Below are 21,769 nucleotides of genomic sequence, written 5' to 3'. Positions count from 1 at the left end.
CTGATCATACCACATCTCCTGGGCAGAGGAGGACACAAAAGACAATACAGACATTACAGCATGGGATCGCAGATGATACTTTTTGTGAGGTAAAACATTTCACTAACTATTTTTAAGCAATGCTTTACTTCAAAGAAAGTATCATCTGTGATCCCGTGCTGTAATGTCTGTATTCTCTCTTTTGCTTCTTCCCCTGCCCAGGAGTTGTGGTATGACCAGACCATTTCCCTGCATGGTCAGACACAGCCATTACACAGTACATAGCAGGGAACAGGAACATTTTATTTAAACACATCCAATTGTGGAAATTATTATTTTTCCAAGATCTATTAATTAAAATGAACTTTTGTTCGTGGGAAAATCCCTTTAAACCATGCTGCAAAAATGCTATTGCAAAAGTGAGCTGAGGCTTAAGTAAAAAAGGTGATTTATCCACAAAGTGTATATATAGCCTTTAGCTGGCCGTACACCCTAAATACTCCCATACTCAGCATTATCAACTTCCCAAAAGATACCCTTCAAACAGTTCTTAAGATTTCATCTTCAAAGCTCCATAAGACACAGACGTCTCCCTAAGGAGTACTGAACCAAAATGGCTAATGCATTCATGTACTCTTTGGTAAGCCAAATGTGAAAAAAAGACCTTTCCTGAGAGAAGTCTGTCTATACATATGGTACAGTGTAAAACAAGATTTCCATTAAGCACCCATTGCATAAAATATATAAAAAAGATGTTACTCTGATGTAAAAAATAAAACGTATTGAAGACGTCATGTTCTGCACTGTCCAGCAGTTTAATAAAGCTGAATACAGTCTTTGCTGTATCAATACCATGGTAATTCTTCATACACCTTAGAAATAGTATTCCAATACACGTTAGAAATCAGCATAGTTATTATCCATTATGCTAGCGCTTCAGATGTAGAGACCATATCACCAGCATTTCAGCAGACTATCTATGCTGCAGGCAGCACATTGTGAACTTGAATCCGCGGTGATTGCAGGAAAATGCTTTACGTGAGATTTATTAACCTTGGATTCGTTTTTTGGTTGTAAAACATGCAAATTTTTTTTGCACATCTGTTTTGCACAAAAAATTGCTCCCTTTTTCCATTCAATGATGCTTGGCACTTTTCAGAAAAAGTGGGTGCTGCATAATGGAAAAAGAGCGGCCATTCACTTTCGAACCAATTTAATATAATTTGCGCCAGAATCTGAATTTCTATTGAGGCGCCTGCTCACAGCTCACTCTGGACTAATATAGCAGAGGAACAGACCGGTGAACAAGCAGAAGCCAGGGGTGAGCCAAGCAGAAGCAAGGGGTGAGCCAAGCAGAAGCAAGGGGTGAGCCAAGCAGAAGCCAGGGGTGAGCCAAGCAGAAGCCAGGCGTGAGCCATCCAGGGGACATAGGAGAGACCAATCAATCAACTCAAGAAAGGGGGAATCCTCCTACTGAAGACTTCTCCTTGTGTCTTGCTCTATTTAAATCTATTTATTCTCTAAAATGCCACAGTCTTAGGGTATGTTCACACTAGACATTTTTTCAGCATTTTTTTCTGCAGCAAAACCTCAGCAGTAAGGTTTGTGCCTCAAAAAATAAGATTTTGCTTGTTTTTTGCTTCATTTTTGCTGTATTTTTGTCACTGTCCATTTGTCTCTTCATGCATGGTGATAAAGTTTAGTAACAAAAAAAAATTACCTATTCAACTTCATGAGGTTTTGGCACAAAAAAAGCTGCAAAACCTGATACCTCCGTTTCTTGCAGCGTTTTTTAACCACCCATTACTTTCAATGGGTGAAAAATGCTGAAATAACGCAAAAAAAAATGCTGAAAAAAGTGACATGCTATATTGTGCAAAGATACATGCAAAGCACAAAATACTGATAACACAAAAACCAATGTGTATGCATGAGATTTCTGAAATCTCATAGACTTTGCTGGTACTGTAAAACACAACTGAAAATTTGCATAAAGAAACGCTGAAAAAACGCATAGTGTGAACATGACCTTATACATTAAAACATATTTTATTGTAATGTATGAGCCGATCAGTATTTTATGTTGCCTGTAGTTAGGCCACAATTCCTTACAATGGACAAGTGACATCAATGTCACATGACCCAAAAAGAATAGCAGAACAGACTTCGCAAGAACGGTGCCTGTGTGGGAGGTGAGTATACATTGTTTTTTATTTTAAATGAAACTGAAGTTGTTAAAAGGAATCTGTCTGTATGTTTTTGATATGTATTCTGAGGACATCATGACATAAGGGCTGAGACACTGTTTTCAGTGATGTGTCACTTATTAGGCAGTGTGCTGTTGTTTCAATACTACCAGTGTTTTATCAGCAGGAGATTATCACTGCTGGACTAGCTGCCTAGTGTCTTCTGGTCTGACCACGCCCCCAGCACTGATTAGCAGCTTACTGTCAATAGACAATGTACACAGAAAGCTATGGTGTGGGCGGGGCTAGCTTTCTCAGCTCTGCTACATCTAACAACTTGGATTGTATCACAACTGCTGCATCCAGTAAACTAAGTGATACATCGTTGGAATCAGGGTCTCTTTCTCTGTTACGATGCTCTCAGATGAGGTGGCAGATTCCCTTTAAAATGGATCTGTCACCAGATTTCATGATATAAACTGCATACATTATTAAATAGTTTTAACAGACCTGATGAAGCCTACGCGTCTAATTTGAAAATCCATGTCAAACAGACTGTATAATCCTGATATTAAAATGAGCATTTTCTGAGTCAAACAAATAAACACTTCTTTTAATATCAGTGGGATAAGCCTTAAAAATGACTGTACAGCCTTTCTTATGTGGATTTTATAGATATAAACACCAGTCTCATCAGGTCTAGAAGATCTGCAGTTTATATAATGAAATCTGGTGACAGATCCTCTGTAGGATGCCAGACATGTTCTGTATATGTCCAGTACTGGGCTCTCCAGATTTCTAATGTAGATATATTCGGCACTAATATACTCCTGGAGGATTTCTACCAGTCTGGCCATAAAATGAGCTGTGATTGCTTGTACATAATTAGATCAGACTCTATTTTCTTGGCATGTTTCTATATACATAGACGTGCAATTAGCTTGTCCTCTGCATACATCAGCATGTATATAAATCAGTATGGAGTAAGGCGGAAGATATTACCCGTGTGACAGTGACTCGCCGGAGACAGATGGGAGTCTTCAAGGTTATGGCAGTAATATTGATAAATTAATCAGGTACCTGCCTGTAGCATAGAAAACCCACAATAGCTGCAATACGACATTGTGTACATGGTAGCCTACCTTCTAATTTCAGTACAAATATCAATCAGACTTAGTGTTTCTAATGCCCGAAAGCACATAAGGACAGTAATACAGTGAAAGCATTAATGCCATTGCAAACAAAGCTCCCATAACAGATCCATATTTTTCTACAATAATCCATACTCCAAAGAAACATTGGGAAAAAGAAATACACATACGAGCGTATGAAAAAGTATATACTCATTAGAAGACCACCTCAGAGTTCCAATGGAAATCTAACCTTGGCTAACTATGCTATCTACGAACCCAAACTCACACAATCCTTCAGCTGGGATTTTTCTTTCTCCACCTCGTGCTGTATATCAATGACTCTCCGCTTTGTTTCACAGTATGCGTGCAAAGCTTATCTTGTAGGCTTCCGTAGGGCCCACCGAACTTTCTGCAAGTCCCACACCCTGCAACATAATGTGGAGCTTGGTCCGAATCAGCAGACAAATTCACTGTAAAGAGACAAGGAAAAGTAAAGTGAGAAAAACAATAATATAGGTTAAGATATTCACTCTGGCCATGCTACTCACTTGTATCAGATCTGGAAACAGCTAATTTGGTAGAGGCAAGCTGTGGCCAGATAATGGTTGCCCTTGCAGCATAACTTTCCTGTGCATAGTATCACTTTAGGTCAGCTGCAGAAATGTGGTCACCCTATTCCCCGCACCCCTAGGTGACCGGGTGTCACTGTGCAGGGAAAAAAGTGAAGAGGATTCAGCACTACAACAGCACAGTGCTGCTGTAATACTCATGATCATAGAGGTCCAAGAGGTTGAACCACCATTGATCATAAAGTGATTGAATATCCTAGCATTAAGTCATTTTATTAGATGGAGCAACCCTTTGAGAAAAAATGGGTCATAAACTTCAATGAAGATTTGTAGACCTTTAGTTTAATGATCTCTGATGGAGCCCCTTTCATTACTCTCAGGAGTCCCATCACTGCAGTGCTTCTACAAATTTCTTCTAGTACACAACTCTATACTCTGCAATCCGTTAGTCTGAAGAAGGTCTGAGATATCAAACTGAAAAGTCACCCTGATGAAGCATCTGTGAAACGCGCGTCAGGTGCATGGTGGGTGAGTCATTGCACTGCTTGTATTCACCTTCAAGTATTTGTGGAATGCATTGTTCATCAGGGTGATCTTACTTGGTCCACAGTGACCGCTATCACTTACTTATATTTGTTTCCCTGTATTCATTAATATTTTTGCTAATGTTCTTTGATTTGATAATATATGCATTTTTATTTGTGGCTCCCTAGCCTTACATTGCATCCTATAAATTCCAGAATTTGGTATTTATATGTATACATTCTATTTTTTGGGCTCACCTACCATTTCTTTCATGTGTCTGTGTATTCTGGTATTTTTTATCTTTTATTGATTTTTTATTCATTCTTTCACATATACTTTTTAATGAGACCTAAATAAAATTCATATGTTTTATTGAGTGTTTCACTGTTTTCTGCTCTTATTTTCCTTGGTTTATTATTATCTAATAAGTGCAGTGAGATTACCTATTTTTGACCTTGCACCACAGCTCTTTCGGTTTCCTCTGCTCTCGGATTAAGTGGCAAAAAACAGGTGACAAATTCCCTTTAAAATTGGTGACTGTGTTTTTAGCACTGACTCCAAATGTTTCTTTACTAACAAAATAAATAATTGTAATAGTATCAATTCACTCCCATGTAGGATTGTAATTTTATGTGTATGCCCTTTAGAAAGAAAAGTGGTAATGGCTCTCACAGAAGAATAACTTCTCAAAAATGTTTTACCCTTCTCCCTCACAAAACTAATCCACATGAATGAGTCCTTACCAATGGCGGACACAGACAGAATAGGGCCCCTATGCAAGAACAATATATGGGCCCTTTGTTGTCCAATAGTTCATCATAGTGCACAACTTCTCCTGCTTTGGAGGTAGAAGTGGCCCCCTTACCTCTTGGCTCCCTTGGTGCACAGGTTGCACCCACCAATGATGTGTCCTTACTGTACACCTTCCCTATATTACAGTCCTAATATACTTACTATATTGTATTGGAATTCTAAACATTTGTATTTTAGGTCTCTTAATCATAATATACAAACATTAAATAATATAAAGGATCCATGAATACAAATTTGGCTAGAAATACAGTTATGACTGATTCTCCTAGTCTCAGGGTGCTGGTAGAGGTGCGTCAAATTATCATGCCATGTATAACAATGAGTGCATCTAATAAAGGGAATCTGTCAGTAGGATCAACCCTCCTAAGCCGTCTATAAGGGCATGTAGATGATAGGAAGCTGAATAACATGATACCTTGTTATCTGCGATCTGATGTCTTATTCCAGAGAATTCCGTGTTTTTCTTATATGTAAGTGAGATGTTTAGGGCTATGGGATGTACATAGATCTGAATGAGAATCTGCCTCCAGAGCTTAATTTAAATAAAATGCGCCATTATCAGTGTGATGTGTAATGGCTGCTCTCTGATTTCCTAAACTCACTGCTGAGCTGTGTGTGATTATACCTGACACAAGACAGCAGTAAATGGAACTGTAGATATGGGATTAGTGTTACACTATTAACCTGCAGATATGGGGTTAGTATTACACTATTAACCTGCAGATATGGGGTTAATGTTACACTATTAACCTGCAGATATGGGATTAGCGTTCTGAGAGCCCGGATACTGCAAGGAAATGAACTTTATTCCTCCAGGCAACCTCCGACTTCCAGTCACATAGGTGCGGCCGGCATGACTTCAGTCACCGTTTAGTACACAGTGAGCGTCGGCTTAACCACACTCCAACATTGACTGAGAGTCAGCTGTTAGTCAGTGCCAGGGTGTGGTTCTACTGTGTTAGGCCTCTTTCAGACGTCCGGATATTTCTGGTACTGGAAAAAACAGTACCGGAGATATCCATGTCCGTGTGTATGATACGTGTGGCATACATGTGGCAACCGCGTGCCGCCCGTGTGCCACATCAGGATCACACATACCGGCGCCTGGGAATCAGCAGTACAGTTCGCACTGTACGCTGCCCTCATCATTGTCCCCTGCTTGCACTGCGATCAGCGCTAGCAAGGGACAATGATGAGAGTAGCATTCTGCTCTCGCTGTGTCCTGGTGTAAAAATAAGAATAAAATAAAAAAAAATCCTTATACTCACCTTTCCGAAGATGTCCCCGCTGTAATCCATCTGACTGCTCACGCAGAGGAGCCGGGGAGAATGGCTCGCTGCAGTGAGCAGTGTCCTGTCACTCACTGAGCTCAGCATAAAGCAGGAATGGCTCATTCTCCCCGGCACCTCTGTGTGAGCAGTCAGATGGATTACAGCAGAGACATCTTCGGACAGGTGAGTATAAGGATTTTTTTATTTTATTCTTATTTTTACACCAGAACACAGCGGGAGCAGAAGACAACTCTCATCATTGTCCCTTGCTGGCGCTGATAACAGCACAGGCAGGGGACAATGATGAGTGATTCCTTCAGCACCCGGCGCTTGAGAACAGCGCTAACTGTACCACAGATTTCCAGGCGCTGGTAAGTGTCACACTGATGACACACGGATGTCACCACACGTACCAGACACACTCACGTGTGAAAGAGCCCTTAGTTACATGTCTCACACTGGTAAGGTCCCCTTTTATTTTAGATTAAAATCTGGAGGCAGATTCTTAGGAAGATCTATGTCCAGTCCAGAGATCTTATCAGCTCATTTACATATTAAGAAAAACCTGGACTTCCCTTGCAGCCATATAAACACAAAGATATCATACAGGGAACCTTTCACAAGTGTAGTATAATGCTGTCCTACCTGTCAGCAGCTTGTAATAAAGCAGGAGGACCAGAGTAGTTTACAGTCTTTTCCTGCTACATCTTTCATTTTTTCTTATCATATGCGCTGGTAAAGCTCTCAGTGTATGCGATAAGGGGTTCATAAACTATTTGGCCTCTATCTGGCGGTATACATCAGGGTTTCCATCATTGTGGTAGATGGAAAAATCATTTTGGGCAAAAAGGGATTAAAGCATATGTACACTTTTTTTCTATTATGTGACAAGGCCTGAAATGCCCTGCTGATTGGTGGGGTGCAAGTAATGAAACCTGCATTGATTGCTCAAAACACTTGCCACATGTGAGGTGCTCAGGGCGCAGGAGCGTTTGTGGCTGTGTACATGCTCAATACAAAGTCTAGGAGTCTGTACACGGATCTGGGTGTGCACTCATGCAGAATTTCTGCGTCCTAAGCAGCTCACATGTTAAAAGAGTGATTGATTGGGGTCTCAAAATCCAGACCCCTATCAATCTACAGGGCTTTTCAGGCTATGTCACGTATTAAAAATTAATAAAAGTTTAAGCACTCTTGTAAGCTTACTAAAGGCTTGTACACCAATCAGCAGGCATAATATACCTATGGTTGACAGATGCCACAGTATGGCATAGGTCAAGGCCTTTAAATATATACGCCAGGATTTCTCCTAGTATATGTATGCAAAGGCGGAAAAAATGGAGTGTGTCGCAAGAAAAGATTAAGTCATTTTATTCTTTTACATCCCTGCATGTTCTGCGCTTAGGTGTCTGGTTCTGCACATTGATTGGCAGCAGTGTCTGTGTACACACTTATATAGGGTACCAGTCATTGAAGGAACCACCCACTGGACTCATAAGCCCAGAATGGAAATTGAAATGCAAAAAAGAAATGTGAAGTCATTTTACCTGTGCGTTCATCTGTGCTCCACAACAAAGCGCATGGTGGTGCCATCAAAGGATGGTGGAGCCACAATCCTCGGCCCAGGTTGGGATAACATACTGATGACCTGCTTGCCATCTGGGCAGCCTAAGGATCCTCTTCTGATACTAGTGGCTTGTGCTATTGAGGGATTGGCAGTAGCAGAGCCTGTGGCTAAATAGTAAGGGCTATCAGCCATACCCATATCCCCGGGATGGGGTCCGTCCACTACTGGCATTTCATAGGAGTGTTCACTGACTGGAGTGGAGAGTTGTGTCTGCAGGTGGTTTGGGGGAAGAATAGTTGGAGCAGTGGGTAAAAACCCAGGATAAAACATATAAGCAGGTCCATATGCACCAGGGCTTAGGGCTAATTGTGGCATAGGGAGAGGCACTGGAGTAACAGGCGGTGGTGGCACAGAAACATCCACATACTGTCCAGTTTCTGGGTCAAAAAGCCTCCTTTTCATTGGCTGCACGGGAGTCTCCACTAGATAATACTGTCCGGTAGCCAGGTCTACCAACATCTTTCTCTGGGTCTGGGGGTACATCTCAGCTGGAGTGGCTGAAGTCAAAGGGGGCGAATAATAGATAGGGCCTTGGGCACTGGGCATTGCCATGGCCATAGGTGGCAGAGGGTGATGGTAGATGGCAGCTGGTGGGACTGAGTCAGGGGTCTGAGGTTCGGAGCCTGCTGAGGTGGCTCTGGTGGGCTGCACACCCTCTTTCACCTTGCTGTTCCAGTCTCTGGGGGCTTTGATGGGGCTGGAGTCTTGTGTTTTGGTGCTGAATGGAGGGAGGGTGCAGAGGGCAGCAGGTTCCCGGGTCACATTGGTGCTGGCACTGCTGTCTTTAGTGCTGGGGGCCACTTCTTTGGCAGTGCCCGTGTTCTCCCGGGTGTTGGGCGGTGGGTCTCGGGTACTGACTGGAGGCTTCGCTTCTGCGGCTGCCTTTACCGGGATGGTGAGGTAGTTCTCAAAGTCTGCGCTGGCTTTGCGCACCAGGGAAGGCGGCTGCACTTCAGTCTTCCTGGGCTCCTCTATGGCCATGCCGGGGATCTTCAGGGTGTTGGGAGGCTGTGGTCGGGAGTTCTTGGTGTTGAGGCTGGCCTCCATGCTCTGCTGCTTGCTCCTGGCCGGGGCAGCGCTCACAGAGAACACATTGAGGTTGCTGGTCCCGGCTCTGGAGCTCGGCTTCGCCTCCGGCTGTTCCTGCTTCTTCGCTTCTGTGAACTTGGACACCTGGAAAGTCCTGGGCGGCGCCATGGTGTCCGCGGCCGGCGGGGGCTTGCTGGGGGGGCTCCTCTCCACACCTGGGTGAGAATTGCGGCGCCCCAGCGGCTCGGGCGGTTTGCTGATGATTGGCACCGATGCTTTGCGGGGGATCTCCGCCACCGGCTTGGCTTCCTCCGGCGCGTCGTGGCCGGCGATCATGGAGAGCACATGGCTGCCTTTCAGTGGCCGCGGCTCGTCTTTGCGCTTCCACTCCTTCTTATCAAACACATAGAGCTGCTCCATGGTCTTCACCGCGGCGGTGAGCTTCTCCAGAGCCACCTGGGACTGCGGGGACTTGGTCTCAGGCTTCACTTCGGGCTCCTTTGGTTTCTCCTGCTTCCACTTGGACGCTTTAGACACGATCTTCACCACCGGCATCGTGGGTGCTGTTTTATTGGGCGCAATGGTGGCCACCGGCAACCTGCCGGATGCCCGATGCACCAGGACAGTCTCTGCGGGAGATAGCCCCATCTCATTGTCTTGGGGGCTATCCTTGTCACTCTCCTCCTTGCTCTTCACAGCCTGGCAGGTGATCACAATGGGGGACAGCGAGGAGGAGATCTTAGGGACCAGCTTGGTCTTGGGGTCGCTGGCACTGTGGTCAGACATCACGCTGCCCCTGTCGTTGCCCTCACCTGTGTCCTGGCTGTAGGAGCTTTTCAGCAGCTTCCTGACGTCCCTCACCTGGTGAATGGCTCCTGCCACCTTGGATTTGGCTTCTCTTACATCTCTGACAAGGAACTGGGGCATCTTCTCCAGAACCTCAGCTCTGCAGGGGACTTGATTCCTCAGGTCTTCGGCCGCCTTGGACAGGTTGGCAGCACTGACTGCTAAATTGGGGGTCAGCAGTTTGGCAATGTTGAAAGGGCTATCTTTATTCTCTGCCGATAATCCTAGCTTGAGTTTAATCTCCTGAGGCTTGGGGGTGACCCTAGGGGTCAGCCTGCTCACTGAAGCCTCCAGGATATGGAGTTTTTCACTTTTGATTTCATTCTCGTTGCGGCTGAAGCAGGTCTGGTGGGCATAGGTAGACACCGAGTACTTGGTCGCTTGCTTCTCCACCTGCTTCTCCTTTGGGTTGTGCTGGATGCCAGGGACATACAGCCTGGACATCTTGGTGGACTGCACAGAAGAGATCTCTCCTAGCTCTGCTCTCCAATCCCTTTCTAGTGGGATCTTGATCCTTCTTGCTTTTGCTACGTTCTCCTCGATTTTCTTCTCCATCTTTTCTATCTCCTTCTCCTTCCATGACCTGAAGGCGCTGTTTTGACTGCGGAGAAAGATGCCCTTCATTGTCTCGGATGCAGTCTTCTTCATTTCACATATGGTTTCTTCTCGGTGGGTCTCAAAGGGTGACATTCGTTTATCTAAAGAAGTCGCATCTTTAGGGGTCGCTGAGAAAAACTCCCCTAGATCCTCACTGCTGACCAGGGTGAAGTCTGAGCCCGCCTCGGAGAACTTGGAGTTCTGTCTCTGTAGACCCTTTTCTTTTGCGCCCTCACTCTCTTTGGGGACAGCTTTGTGAGAGGTGTCGCTGAGCTCCCCTCTTTCCATCTTGAACTCCTGCTCCAGTTGCATTTTCTTGGAGATGATGTTCTTCAGCAGACTTGAGGCATACTTGGACTTGTGGGTGCCGTCCATGGCTTCTACTAGGGCGCTGCTGCTCTGCTTGGCCACTTCCAGGGTCGGAGCAGCACGGTCTTTTGGCAGTGTCTCTGTAACTCCATCTGTGCAAGCTGAGCCCGGAGCATGATCACTGCTGGCTAGCTTGCTGACCCGCTCACTCCCGGCAGCTTTCACATTGCTGCTACTGAAATTGAGGGTCTCTGTCAAAGTCACCACCCGGGACCCAGACTTGATGCGCTTGGAGGAGGAGGCTGGGGTTGCCCCCTTTGCCACTTCGCTGACCACCAGCTCGAAAGCCTTGGTCTCCGACTTGTTGGCTTGCACATACACCTGCTGCTCCTTGCTCGCATTCTTGCCTATTTTCTTGAGTCCAAAGTTGGAGGTAGTAGATGTGTGTTGGTGCAGGGTCTTCTCTGCTTTCTGGGAAAGGAATGACCCTCCTTTCCAGTCCAGGTAGGTGGACCAGCTGTTTATCCCTATGTTCTGGTCAGACAGAGACGTGGTGGACTCGCTGGAGCTGAAGTTGATGGCTTCGAAGTAGGGGTAGGCCAGGCTGCGGAAAGCCCTGGAGGTCAGGTTGCGCACCTCCTTGTCCGCATCGTCCAGCTCGCTGACCGCACTGGAGGCGCCGCTGGAGATGTCCGCGTGGACCCCGCTGCGGGCTTGTAGTCTTGCCGGTATGGCCACCAGCCTGTGGGCATCCGATGTCTGGGAGTAAGGGTGGCAGTGATGCTGCTGCAGTGCCTTGCTCCCAGTGGCTGTAGACAGGCAGTAGCTCATGTCTGGATCATGCTTGGCATCACTGGCAGGGGCGCTGTGGATGTTGCTAGGCTCATTTATAGCCTTGGACGCAGTCTTGATTGATAGGAGGATCTGTCCCTTGGAGCTGCCCGAGGCGGCCTCGTCCTGCTGGCTGCGGGTGCGGGTGCTGCTCCTGCTGCTGCTCGGGGAGCTCTCGCTGTCGGAGTAGGTGCTGACCAGCTCGGTGCTGCCCAGGCTGTCTGTAGGGTTGGGATCACTGGCAGTGCTCAAGTAGTAGCTGCAGTCCTCTTCATCTGTCGGGGTGCCCCCCTGGCTGTCAAATGAGGCGTATTCCAAGAAGCTGCAGGGGGCGCTGTCCACCGGCTCACTCCAAGTCGATGGTGCCAGCCCAAAGTCAGGGTAGTCGGGCTCCTGGTCAGCCTCACAGAGCTGGATTTCGTGGGTGGTGATGTAGTGCGCCTCGTCGTTGGCACAGCCCTGATGGGGCACGATAACAGGGGACGGAGAGTCGCTGGCACAGGAGGAGGAGGGGTAGGACTCAGTGCCCCCTGGGACTGGGAGCTTGCCAGGTGCTGCTTGCTGTGTAGGGCTCCAGGGGAGCTTGTGCTCTTCCTCCATGCCCTGCGCTCTGCCCACTGCGCTCAGGGTGACGGTGAGCCCGGCCGTGCCGCCGCTGGCTGCCCTCTTCTCCGGGGTGGCGGGGATCTCTACGTACCCTGCGTCCAGCTCTGCCCCCTTCTGCAGGACGTCGGTGTGCCCGCTGCCCGCCTGCTGCATGGCTGCTGCTCGTGTGCCAGGCGCCTGGCTGTCAGTCTGAATGGCACCGGCGGAGGAGTTGCAGCCCCGGCCTCTACCCACAGAAATGAAGGCAATGCAGACGGGGAATTCTTCTTTTCCTGAATGGGATTCATACGTCACCCTGAGAGCGGTTTAAGTGACATTGAGTGTGACACATGAGGGGGCTGACATGTGCTTTATGTCTGTGCCTTTGTAGTCTGCAGCATTGTCCCACCATCAGCACAGGGGGCATTTCTTTCCATCCGCCCTCTGGGCATGTTCAGCCTTCACCCTTTTTCCTATGGCAATGCTGGGGCATGTCAGAATCCCAAGTATCAACTTTCCTAGAAAATCCTGACACTGGGGGTTCATAGCTGGCAACAGGTATAGGATTCATTACAGATTTCCTATGTGAGACTGATCAAGCCCTGGTGATGGGAGGACAAAGTGCAGAGATCTCTGCTGCGACCCACCTGGCGATGAGAGATCCCAGTGATAAGCTTTATATAAATTCACACCCTCCAAAAAAAATTCTGAAAATTTCCATAAAGTGCTATTCACATGTGCGCTCCATCACTGCATACTCACTGTCAGGCTGCGTTCACGCATTGCATAGGGACAGCACACTGACCAGTGCACATCAATGGTTTAGTTCACGTGCACACAGTCCAATGGTCTGCGAGTAAATAATTGCAGCTTGCACTACATTTATCCGTATTCTGGGTCAGATTCGCCCATTATAAGTCAACGGGTGCATAAAATAAACAGGTCACATTTGGGTGACCTTCAATATATTGTGTATTTCAGGGATACATTACAATTATAATGATAGGAAACTGGATTTGACCTTTATTCAATTGTTCATGTAAAAATTCTATGCCGTATGGATGGACAAAACAGACATACAGATTTATTATGCTTATATAGCACCATCATATTCCACAGCGCTTTACAGATATTATCATCGCTGTCCCCACAATTTAAATTCCCTATCAGTATACTCACTTCCAGTGCTGGCGCCGTTGAAATGGTGTCAGCACTGGCTATCCCAGGGATCGCATGACATAATGTCACGCGATCCCTGCAGCCAATCAGGCTTCACTCTCCTCTTCTACGGACGTGATTCGCATCTGGGGGAAGTAAGAGCTTGGGGTGCTCTCTAATTTCCTCCAGATGTCTTGACTTGTCAGAAAGAGGGGAGAGTGAAGGCAATGCTGATTAGGCTGCAGGGATCTCATGGCATAATGTCACACGAGCTCTGGGAGAGCCAGTGCTGACACCCCTGGAACGTCGGTACCGGAGGTGAGTATAAGTGTTATTATTTTATTGGGGAGAAACAGGGATTGTGAAGGAGTTGTCAGAGTAGTGGACAACCCCATTAAATTACTGATGTAAAAGCATGCCACAAGTTAGTAAAGTTAGTAAAAAACAGACACACAGAAAGCAGAAGGATGATAATACAGATGAAAATCATGAGGTTTTTTTTCTGCCTGAAAATCAGAAAATGTTTTTTATGCTTGTGTGAACTTAGCTCTACCGAAAGAAGTAGCAAACTGCTCTTTTTTCCTGTAAAATGATGGCCACTATGTCGAAAACCAAACAACACCCATTATATTTAAGGGGTCTGTCAGATACCGACTGTGTCCTTCGTATGAAGGATCCGTGTTCTGCACAAATTCTGTATTTCTGTCTCCACAACGGAAACAAAAAGTGAAATTCCCAAGGGTTCAATCAGATGTCAGTTATTTTCTCGTACGAAATGAACAATCCAAGTTTCATCAGTGTTTTTGATCAGAGTTTGACAAGAGATTGTCATCAGAGTTTCATTAGTTTTCTTGGATGGGGAAAAAAAAATTCTCCAAACAGTCCATGAAAAGCTGAGTGCACATGGATGGCATCTGAGTTCTCTCTGATTTTTTTCAGAAACACTCTTGGTATTGTCATACAAATACTGAATTACTGATCAAAAATACTGATGTGTGAATGAAACCTAATAGGAAGCTCAGAGACTGCATTGAGACTTAGAAAGCAATATGGAGGAGCGGTGGGGCATCAGCAATGCAAACTAGAGATGGGAGAATCAACTTGCAGGTCTTCGGTCCATCGGCAAAGTAAGTAATCTGTGATTGCTGGACGGGAGTCCTGTGAATCTGCTTGCCTCCCGACATTCCTTCTCTTCTTTTGATTAATTGGTGTGACTAATCAAAAGGAAAATCCGGGAATGCCTGGAAGTAAAAAGATTTTTAGGGTTCCTGTCACAGATTACTGACCTGGCTGATGGACCTGAGCTTTCAAATCAATTCTCCCATCTCTACTCGTAAACTAAAAATCACCCAACTACATGATCAAATTGCCAAATTGTCTTATAAAAGCTCTGATGAGATATGAACAAAGCCTCCTACAGTAGACTCAATGGGCACAATCAATCAAGCATTTTCCCCAGTTTTAACACTAATCCCAGCCTGCTCCATCAACTTAAAGAAAAATGCTCAGAGCTTGGTAGAAAAGGGACTTGGCAAGAGCATCCGAGAAGTTCATAATAATTTATGAGATAAAACGGAAATAACTGCGACTGCACTGTATGAGAGCCTCTGGTGTGCATTTTTGGCGTGGCGCACAGCAGTTGAATAAGAGGCATATACATCCTAAGGAATACGGTAATACTTATTCCAGAACTGGTATGCAAATTGCATTCTTAATTAATAAAGCTCAGGGTTTGCATCTCTTCCAAGCAGTTTTATGGACAACTGTAGTCAGTGTTTGCAGTAACATTTGGTAAGAAAAACTCCCTGAATGGTCCAATAACTCTTACAGTAGTAGCAAAGTCGATGGGATTATGAAATTTCATTAACAAGCAGCTGAAATTCACATATTATGGCCCCCATTCATCCAGACCTGTGATTTTCTCGCCCGTCTTAATGAGGGGGCATATTGGTGTCAGATGCTCCTGATTCATGAAGTGGTACACACCTCTTCATGAATCTGGAGCATCTGACAAGTGGCGTGCACCTCCATGCCCTACACCAGAAATCTTACACGAGTCAAAATGCAACAGTTCTTCATGAATTAGATAAGCTGTGTCATCACACCCAGGGCTGCCACCAGGAATTCAGGGCCCCATAGTGGCCAAATTTTCGGGCCCCCTTGAGACTCCGCCTAGGCTCCACCCCAGCTCTGCTTCCATCCCTCAAACCTTCCACAGTCCCACCGCCCACTCTTGGAAAAACTCCACTTCTGCACCATGTCCTCACCAATCACACATTAATAGTTCCCATCGAACAACAAATCATATACATAGCCATCAGCTTTTATTTTGGCCAAAAGATTTTTTTAAGCCTGCCACCATGTCATGACAAGGTAGACTACAATACTGATCATTAATAAAAAAAACAATACTAATATTACCATCAGTTCTATGATACACAGGAGCTCTGTACATAGTATACAGTGTATAGTGTAAGTGTATATGTAGCACACTGACTCACCATTGATGTTTGTAGTTGAAGATATTCATCTTCGATTTTCTTCTTCATCCAGCGCAGACCGCCATCACTTCTTCCAGTCAGGACTTGTCTCTGCAGAAAATTTCACACAGTTATTTAGAGCACCGCTTCCAGAACCCATTCCCCAATTTTTCCCCTACTTCTACACTACGCCAGATGAAGAAAAAAAGCAACATAGTTGTCGCCCTGCACAGTAACAAGACTCCCCCCCCCCCCCCCATTGAAAACAGTATCCTCAAAAATAAAATACATAACAGCAGTAATAATATCCCTTAATTAGCCCCTACGGTAATAATGTCCCACATCTTGGCCCCTTCCTATAATAACGTCCCCATCCTGTCCCCATGTGTCTCATTCCTGGCCCCCATATGTCTCATTCCTGACCCCCAGGTGTCTCATTCCTGTCCCCATGTGTCTCATTCCTGGGCCCTATATGTTCTCCCATCCTGGTCCCAAATGTCTCCATCCTGCCCACATATGTTCTCCCATTCCGGCCCCATAGGTCTTCACCCTGCCCCATATGTTCCCTCTTCCTGGACCCATATGTCCCCATCCTGCCCCATATGTTCCCCCATCCTGGCCCCATGTGTCTTCATCCTGCCCCCATATGTTCTCCCATCCTGGTCCCATATGTCTCCATCCTGCCCCAATATGTCTTCATCCTGCCTCCATATGCTCTCCCATCCTGGCCCCATGTGTATTCTTCCTGCCCCCATATGTTCTCCCATCCTGGCCCCATGTGTCTCCATCATGCCCCCATATGTCTTCTTCCTGCCCCCTTATGTTCTCCCATTCTGCCCCCATATGTTCTTCACATGCCAGTGACATCATATGCCGGCAACGTGCTTGCTGACGTCAGCTGCCAGCCTCTGATTGGTGGCTTCCTACTCGCCAATAGATTTCAACTGAATGTGTTTCCGAGGACGCACGTTCAGTTACTGAACTGGATGAATCCTGCCCCTGGGGCCCGGTGAACAAAGCAAAAAGAGAAGGGGGCCTGGTCCGGGGACCCCCTCCTTTCTTCTGCTCACAGGGCCCCATACACCAGTAAGGGCAGTAATTCCCTGATGCTGGCCCTGATCACACCCCTGTTGCACCCCGTCCCGACCCATCTCCATTCATTTCTGCAGAGTTGGGAGAAACTGGCATGAAATCACCAAAAGTTGCAAAATTTTGGCACAGCTCGGAGTTGCAGCAAAATTTTGCAACATTGCAAAGCTTTTACTCCACTTTTCTGGTGTAGAAGGTTTGATTACTCGGGGCCTATATGTTTTTTAAATTCGCAGCATGTCAATTTATATTGCCGATTGGTTGTGGATTGAGTATTAAATATGATGCCTGGACAGATTGCTTGGTCTCCCAACCAAAACTTGACAGCATTGTAGGCTTAAATAAATTTGTCATGTTCAGGTCAGGAAACCTATGGCCAGTATTTGCATCTCTGTCCCTACTTGGAGTGTGTTTTTCACAGATGTCTGAATTCGACCTTATTCACATGTCCAAATAACACCTTGATTCTAAGGTTCTTGTTTTAGTCTGAAACCTCAGCCTGACCTTGGATCCCCTGACCTAAAAAGACTCATAAGACACTGTTAATTTGGGTGAGGAGACCTGCCATAAAAAGGGTCATAAAATACGACCTCTTTGCAGTCAAGTGAATAAGGTCGTAAGGTCAGAGTGCATGGATAGGGTATTCATAATCATAGAATGCCAAAAATGTGCAGCTCCTAACCATGCAGTATATTATACAGAATAAACCCTTCACAAAAGTTTTTCATGGATAGAACTCATACTAGTTATAGTCTATGGGGTAGTTCACAAGTACAATTTTTTCCTTGTTGGTTCTCCCAAAAGCAGGGTGACTTGTCCAACATTGATCTGAGTGTCGGATCAAACTCGCCAAACAGGTATCAATCTTTCAATTATAGTTTTTCCTTATAAGTTCCACTCCTGGTTTTGGCATACAAACACTGATGCAAAATACTGACCAAATACTGATGTGTGACTAAGCCCTTACAGCAGTGACAGACATGTAACCATTGCAGACAGTCAGTGACTGATGTGTTATTCATTGCTGCAGCCAGTGATTGGCTGCACCTGTCACAAGTTTGTACCCAACAAAAGAGAAAGCATGGAGACCAGTTAGTCAACAGAATAGCGATGTGGTGGAGTGGTAGTGTATCATTGATTATTTTTAGACAATAGCAAGCTGTTTCCTGTACTACAGGCACTACTACTGTACTACTACTCCTGACGAAGCCCCTTCTGATGAAACACGCGTCGAGGATCTGCGCATCCCTTGCATCTATTCCCACGCTCCAAGCACCTGCGCTATGACTCAAGGTAAATGGATACTCTGATATTTTCCTTGCATAACTATTGCACAACAATGTTTCAGATATAGTGCCGGATGCCCAACTGATATTTATATGATTAATCTGCTACTGCGCTGACTCATTACGTTGTGCTGTCTAAACTGGATCATAGGTTCACCATTTGGAGCCCCTATGATAGTTATATATCTTAGTACCTGCACGTTATGCAATGAGCACTTTTTATGCCCATTGTGCATGCTGTCACATGCGGAGCATAATTAGGACCTGCATGCGGGCATACCCATATCGGCTGGATAAACATATTTATAGGCTCCATTTGCCTGATAATCATGGCTCATAAACACAGTAGTACTCTATGTCTTAGCTGCCCATAATGCTGGTATATATCATTGATACTTGTATTTTGTAGTGCTTTATGGTGGGTTGTGTTTATACCGTTAGGCTTATCAAATATATTTCCATACACGGATTCCATGCAAGGGATGTAGGTCTCTGCACAGGTGTTTCTTCCATCATACCCTGTTTCTTTTAGCCGTATCTCTCCCACTCATTACCCCTTGAGTATTTTGTACTGTGTCAAGATTTTGTAATTCATATTTAATAAACTTTACTGGCATTTCTTGAATCTCTTGTTGGTGGTTGCCTGCATTGACTAATTTTCCTATTTAGAATTATCAGCAGTATTTGCAACTTTTTGAATTTTTTCACTATTCTTTTTCTCTTTTTTTATGGTTATGCTATCTACAGGGTGGGAAATTTATATGGATGCACCTAAATTAAATGAGAATGGTTGGTGATATCAACTTCCTGTTTATGGCACATTAGTATATGGGAGGGGGAAAACTTTTCCAGATGGGTGGTGACCATGGTGGCCATTTTGAAGTCGGCCATTTTGGATCCAACTTTATTTTTTTCAGTGGGAAGAGGGTCATGTGATCATGTGACACATCAAACTTATTGAGAATTTCATAAGAAAAACAATGGTGTGCTTGGTTTTAACGTAACTTTATTCTTTCATGAGTTTCTTACAAGTTTATGACCACTTATAAAATGTGTTCAAAGTGCTTCCCATTGTGTTGGGTTGTCAATGCAACCCTCTTGTCCCACTCTTAACACACTGATAGCGACACCGCAGAAGAAATGCTAGCACAGGCTTCCAGTATCCGTTGTTTCAGATGCTGCACATCTCGTATCTTGATGGTATGGTGTGGTATATGGGGCACAAACATAGTGGGGCCATTCTTCATCAATGGAAACCTCAATGACACTGGATATCTGAAATTGCTACATGATGATGTGTTGCCCTCTTTATGCACTGAAGATGGCACGTTCCCTGAGTTTTTCCAACAAAATGGTGCACCACCACATAATGGGTGTCAGGTCTGAGCATTCCTACATGAACCGTTTCCTGGAAAGTGGATTGGTCGTCAAGGCCACCATGGTCTCCCGATCTGACCCCCTTAGAATTTTATCTTTGGGGTCATCTGAAGGAAATTGTCTATGCTGTGAAGATACGAGATGTGCAGCATCTGAAACAACGGATACTGGAAGCCTGTGCTAGCATTTCTTCTGCGGTGTTGCTATCAGAACACACTTTGAACACATTTTATAAGTGGTCATAAACTTGTAAAAAACTCATGAAAGAATAAAGTTACGTTAAAACCAAGCACACCATTGTTTTTCTTTTGAAATTCTCAATAAGTTTGATGTGTCGCATGACCCTCTTCCCATTGAAAAAAATAAAGTTGGATCCAAAATGGCCAACTTCAAAATGGCCGCCATGGTCACCACCCATCTGGAAAAGTTTTCCCCCTCCCATATACTAATGTGCCACAAACAGGAAGTTGATATCACCAACCATTCCCATTTAATTTAGGTGCATCCATATAAATGGCCCACCCTGTAGATAGGGATTCTATGGGGTCATATATTAGTTTGGGTTCCCTTATAGGTTATATGTTTCCTGTAATACTTAGTAGTGAGAGCGTAACTTTAGAAAACCTGTTATAAAGATTTTTTTTTTCCATATATAACTTTATCAATAGATGTTATTTTTCAAGAAGGATGTAAATATTAAAGTGATGCAATTATACAAAACCAAAATATTGACTTAGCAATACTTTATTAACGGGGCTGTCCACTACTTTTACATTGATGCCCTATCCTACGGATAGGGCAAAGCCAACAGTCCACAAATAGGCCATTTCTTTCCATGAAAAAAGATGGGTGCACCTGCATTTATCACTACCTAATGCCTTCGGGTTAAGTTCCCACGGTGAGTTTTTGGTGAGTTTTGACGCTGTGTATTTACTCTGCACAAAAAACACAGCACCTTATAGTTCCAGAAGAGTAAACATTATTTATAGAAAACTCCCGCCTACTGTGCTTTTTTTTCTGCAGCGTAAGCTGACCTGCATTTCATGTTTAAAATCCTCAACATGTCTATTGCTTTTGCAGGTACACTGAGTTTTATGCGCAGATTTTTCCCATAGGATTGTATTAGATGCAGAAAATATAAAGATACCCTAAAGCCTCATTCAGTGATCCATTTTTCACATCTGTGTAGTATCCATGGTTTTCGCAGATACAATACGTACTCATTATAATCTATGGACCCATTCACATGTTTGTGTTTTTTTGCCGACCGTGTCTTCATGCAAAAATCACTGATCAGAATCACCCATAGAAATCTATTGGTGTGCTGTCTGTGATTAACATTGTATGGATAGCAGGAGCTTTTTAGTTGATTTCATATGTGAAAATCACTAATGAAACACTGATGGTAAAAACCAACACACATAATAAGAATAATTTTTATTTTTATAGCGCCAACATATTCCACAGCACTTTACCAACACTTACCAAGCGCTGATGAAACGCGGACCATTTTTTGCGTGCATGAAAAATAAGTGACATCTAAAGAGTAGAGATGAGCGAACCTTTCAAGGTTCGGTTCGGATTGGGGAATGTCTCAATGTTCACCGAACAGTTCGTCGAACATATCCGAACCTCATGGAATTCAATGGGAGGCAAAACCAAACGCATAGACAACACCTTCTGGGGCCCAAAAGCTGCCAAAATAGCTCAAATTAGGGGCAGAAACCAGGAAAAGTGACATCAATTGACCAAGAGTACAAATAGTATAATGGCGCAGCATGGGGCAGGACTTGGACCAGCATTTCTAGCTTAAACATTAATCAGTAACAGGTGGATGTGACAGGTATAGACCTGGTGTTCTGAGAGGAGCCCTGCAAAGTCAGGCAACACACATGAGGGATGTAGTGCCGGCGTCCCTGCCCTCTGCTAGGCAGGGACGCTGCTCCCCTCACCGCTCTGCTCCGTGCCCGGCATCTTCCCCCCGCTCTGCTGTCAGCGCGCGCTCCGTCCCGGCGTCCTCCTCCTGCTCTGCTCTCAGCGCGCGCTCCTTCCCGGCCCCTGTGCTTAGGGCGCGCGCGC

General features: G+C 45.0%; 1 protein-coding gene and 1 long non-coding RNA gene across 2 annotated transcripts in view; one reads left to right on the top strand and one right to left on the bottom strand.

Moving 5' to 3' along the window:
- Nucleotides 1–280: 280 nt before the first annotated feature.
- On the bottom strand, nt 281–12,586 carry CUNH4orf54 (chromosome unknown C4orf54 homolog). The gene is made up of 2 exons (XM_073638701.1): nt 8,024–12,586; nt 281–3,768 (listed from the first exon to the last, which is right to left on the bottom strand). Exon 1 carries the CDS (start codon nt 12,472–12,474, stop codon nt 8,032–8,034), a length of 4,443 nt encoding a protein of 1,480 aa, XP_073494802.1. The 5' UTR covers nt 12,475–12,586; the 3' UTR covers nt 281–3,768; nt 8,024–8,031.
- Nucleotides 11,860–21,769, top strand: part of LOC141153676 (uncharacterized) — a 101,399-nt gene continuing 91,489 nt past the window's right edge. Inside the window, exons 1-2 of the long non-coding RNA XR_012247331.1 lie at nt 11,860–12,228; nt 18,205–18,320. This is a non-coding gene — a long non-coding RNA (uncharacterized lncRNA). The remainder of the gene's footprint in view (nt 12,229–18,204; nt 18,321–21,769) is intronic.

This window comes from Phyllobates terribilis, unplaced genomic scaffold (genome assembly GCF_046119375.1).
Source record: "Phyllobates terribilis strain yellow unplaced genomic scaffold, ASM4611937v1 Scaffold_1__5_contigs__length_1240528914, whole genome shotgun sequence".
NCBI lineage: Eukaryota > Metazoa > Chordata > Amphibia > Anura > Dendrobatidae > Phyllobates > Phyllobates terribilis.
The sequence above is the reverse complement of the archived record's forward strand: the minus strand, read 5'-3'. Positions and strand labels throughout refer to the sequence as shown.

What these genes read in the sequence shown, in the direction of transcription:
- CUNH4orf54 (XM_073638701.1), bottom strand. Translation starts at nt 12,474, where the DNA reads ATGCAGCAGGCGGGCAGCGGGCACACCGACGTCCTGCAGAAGGGGGCA.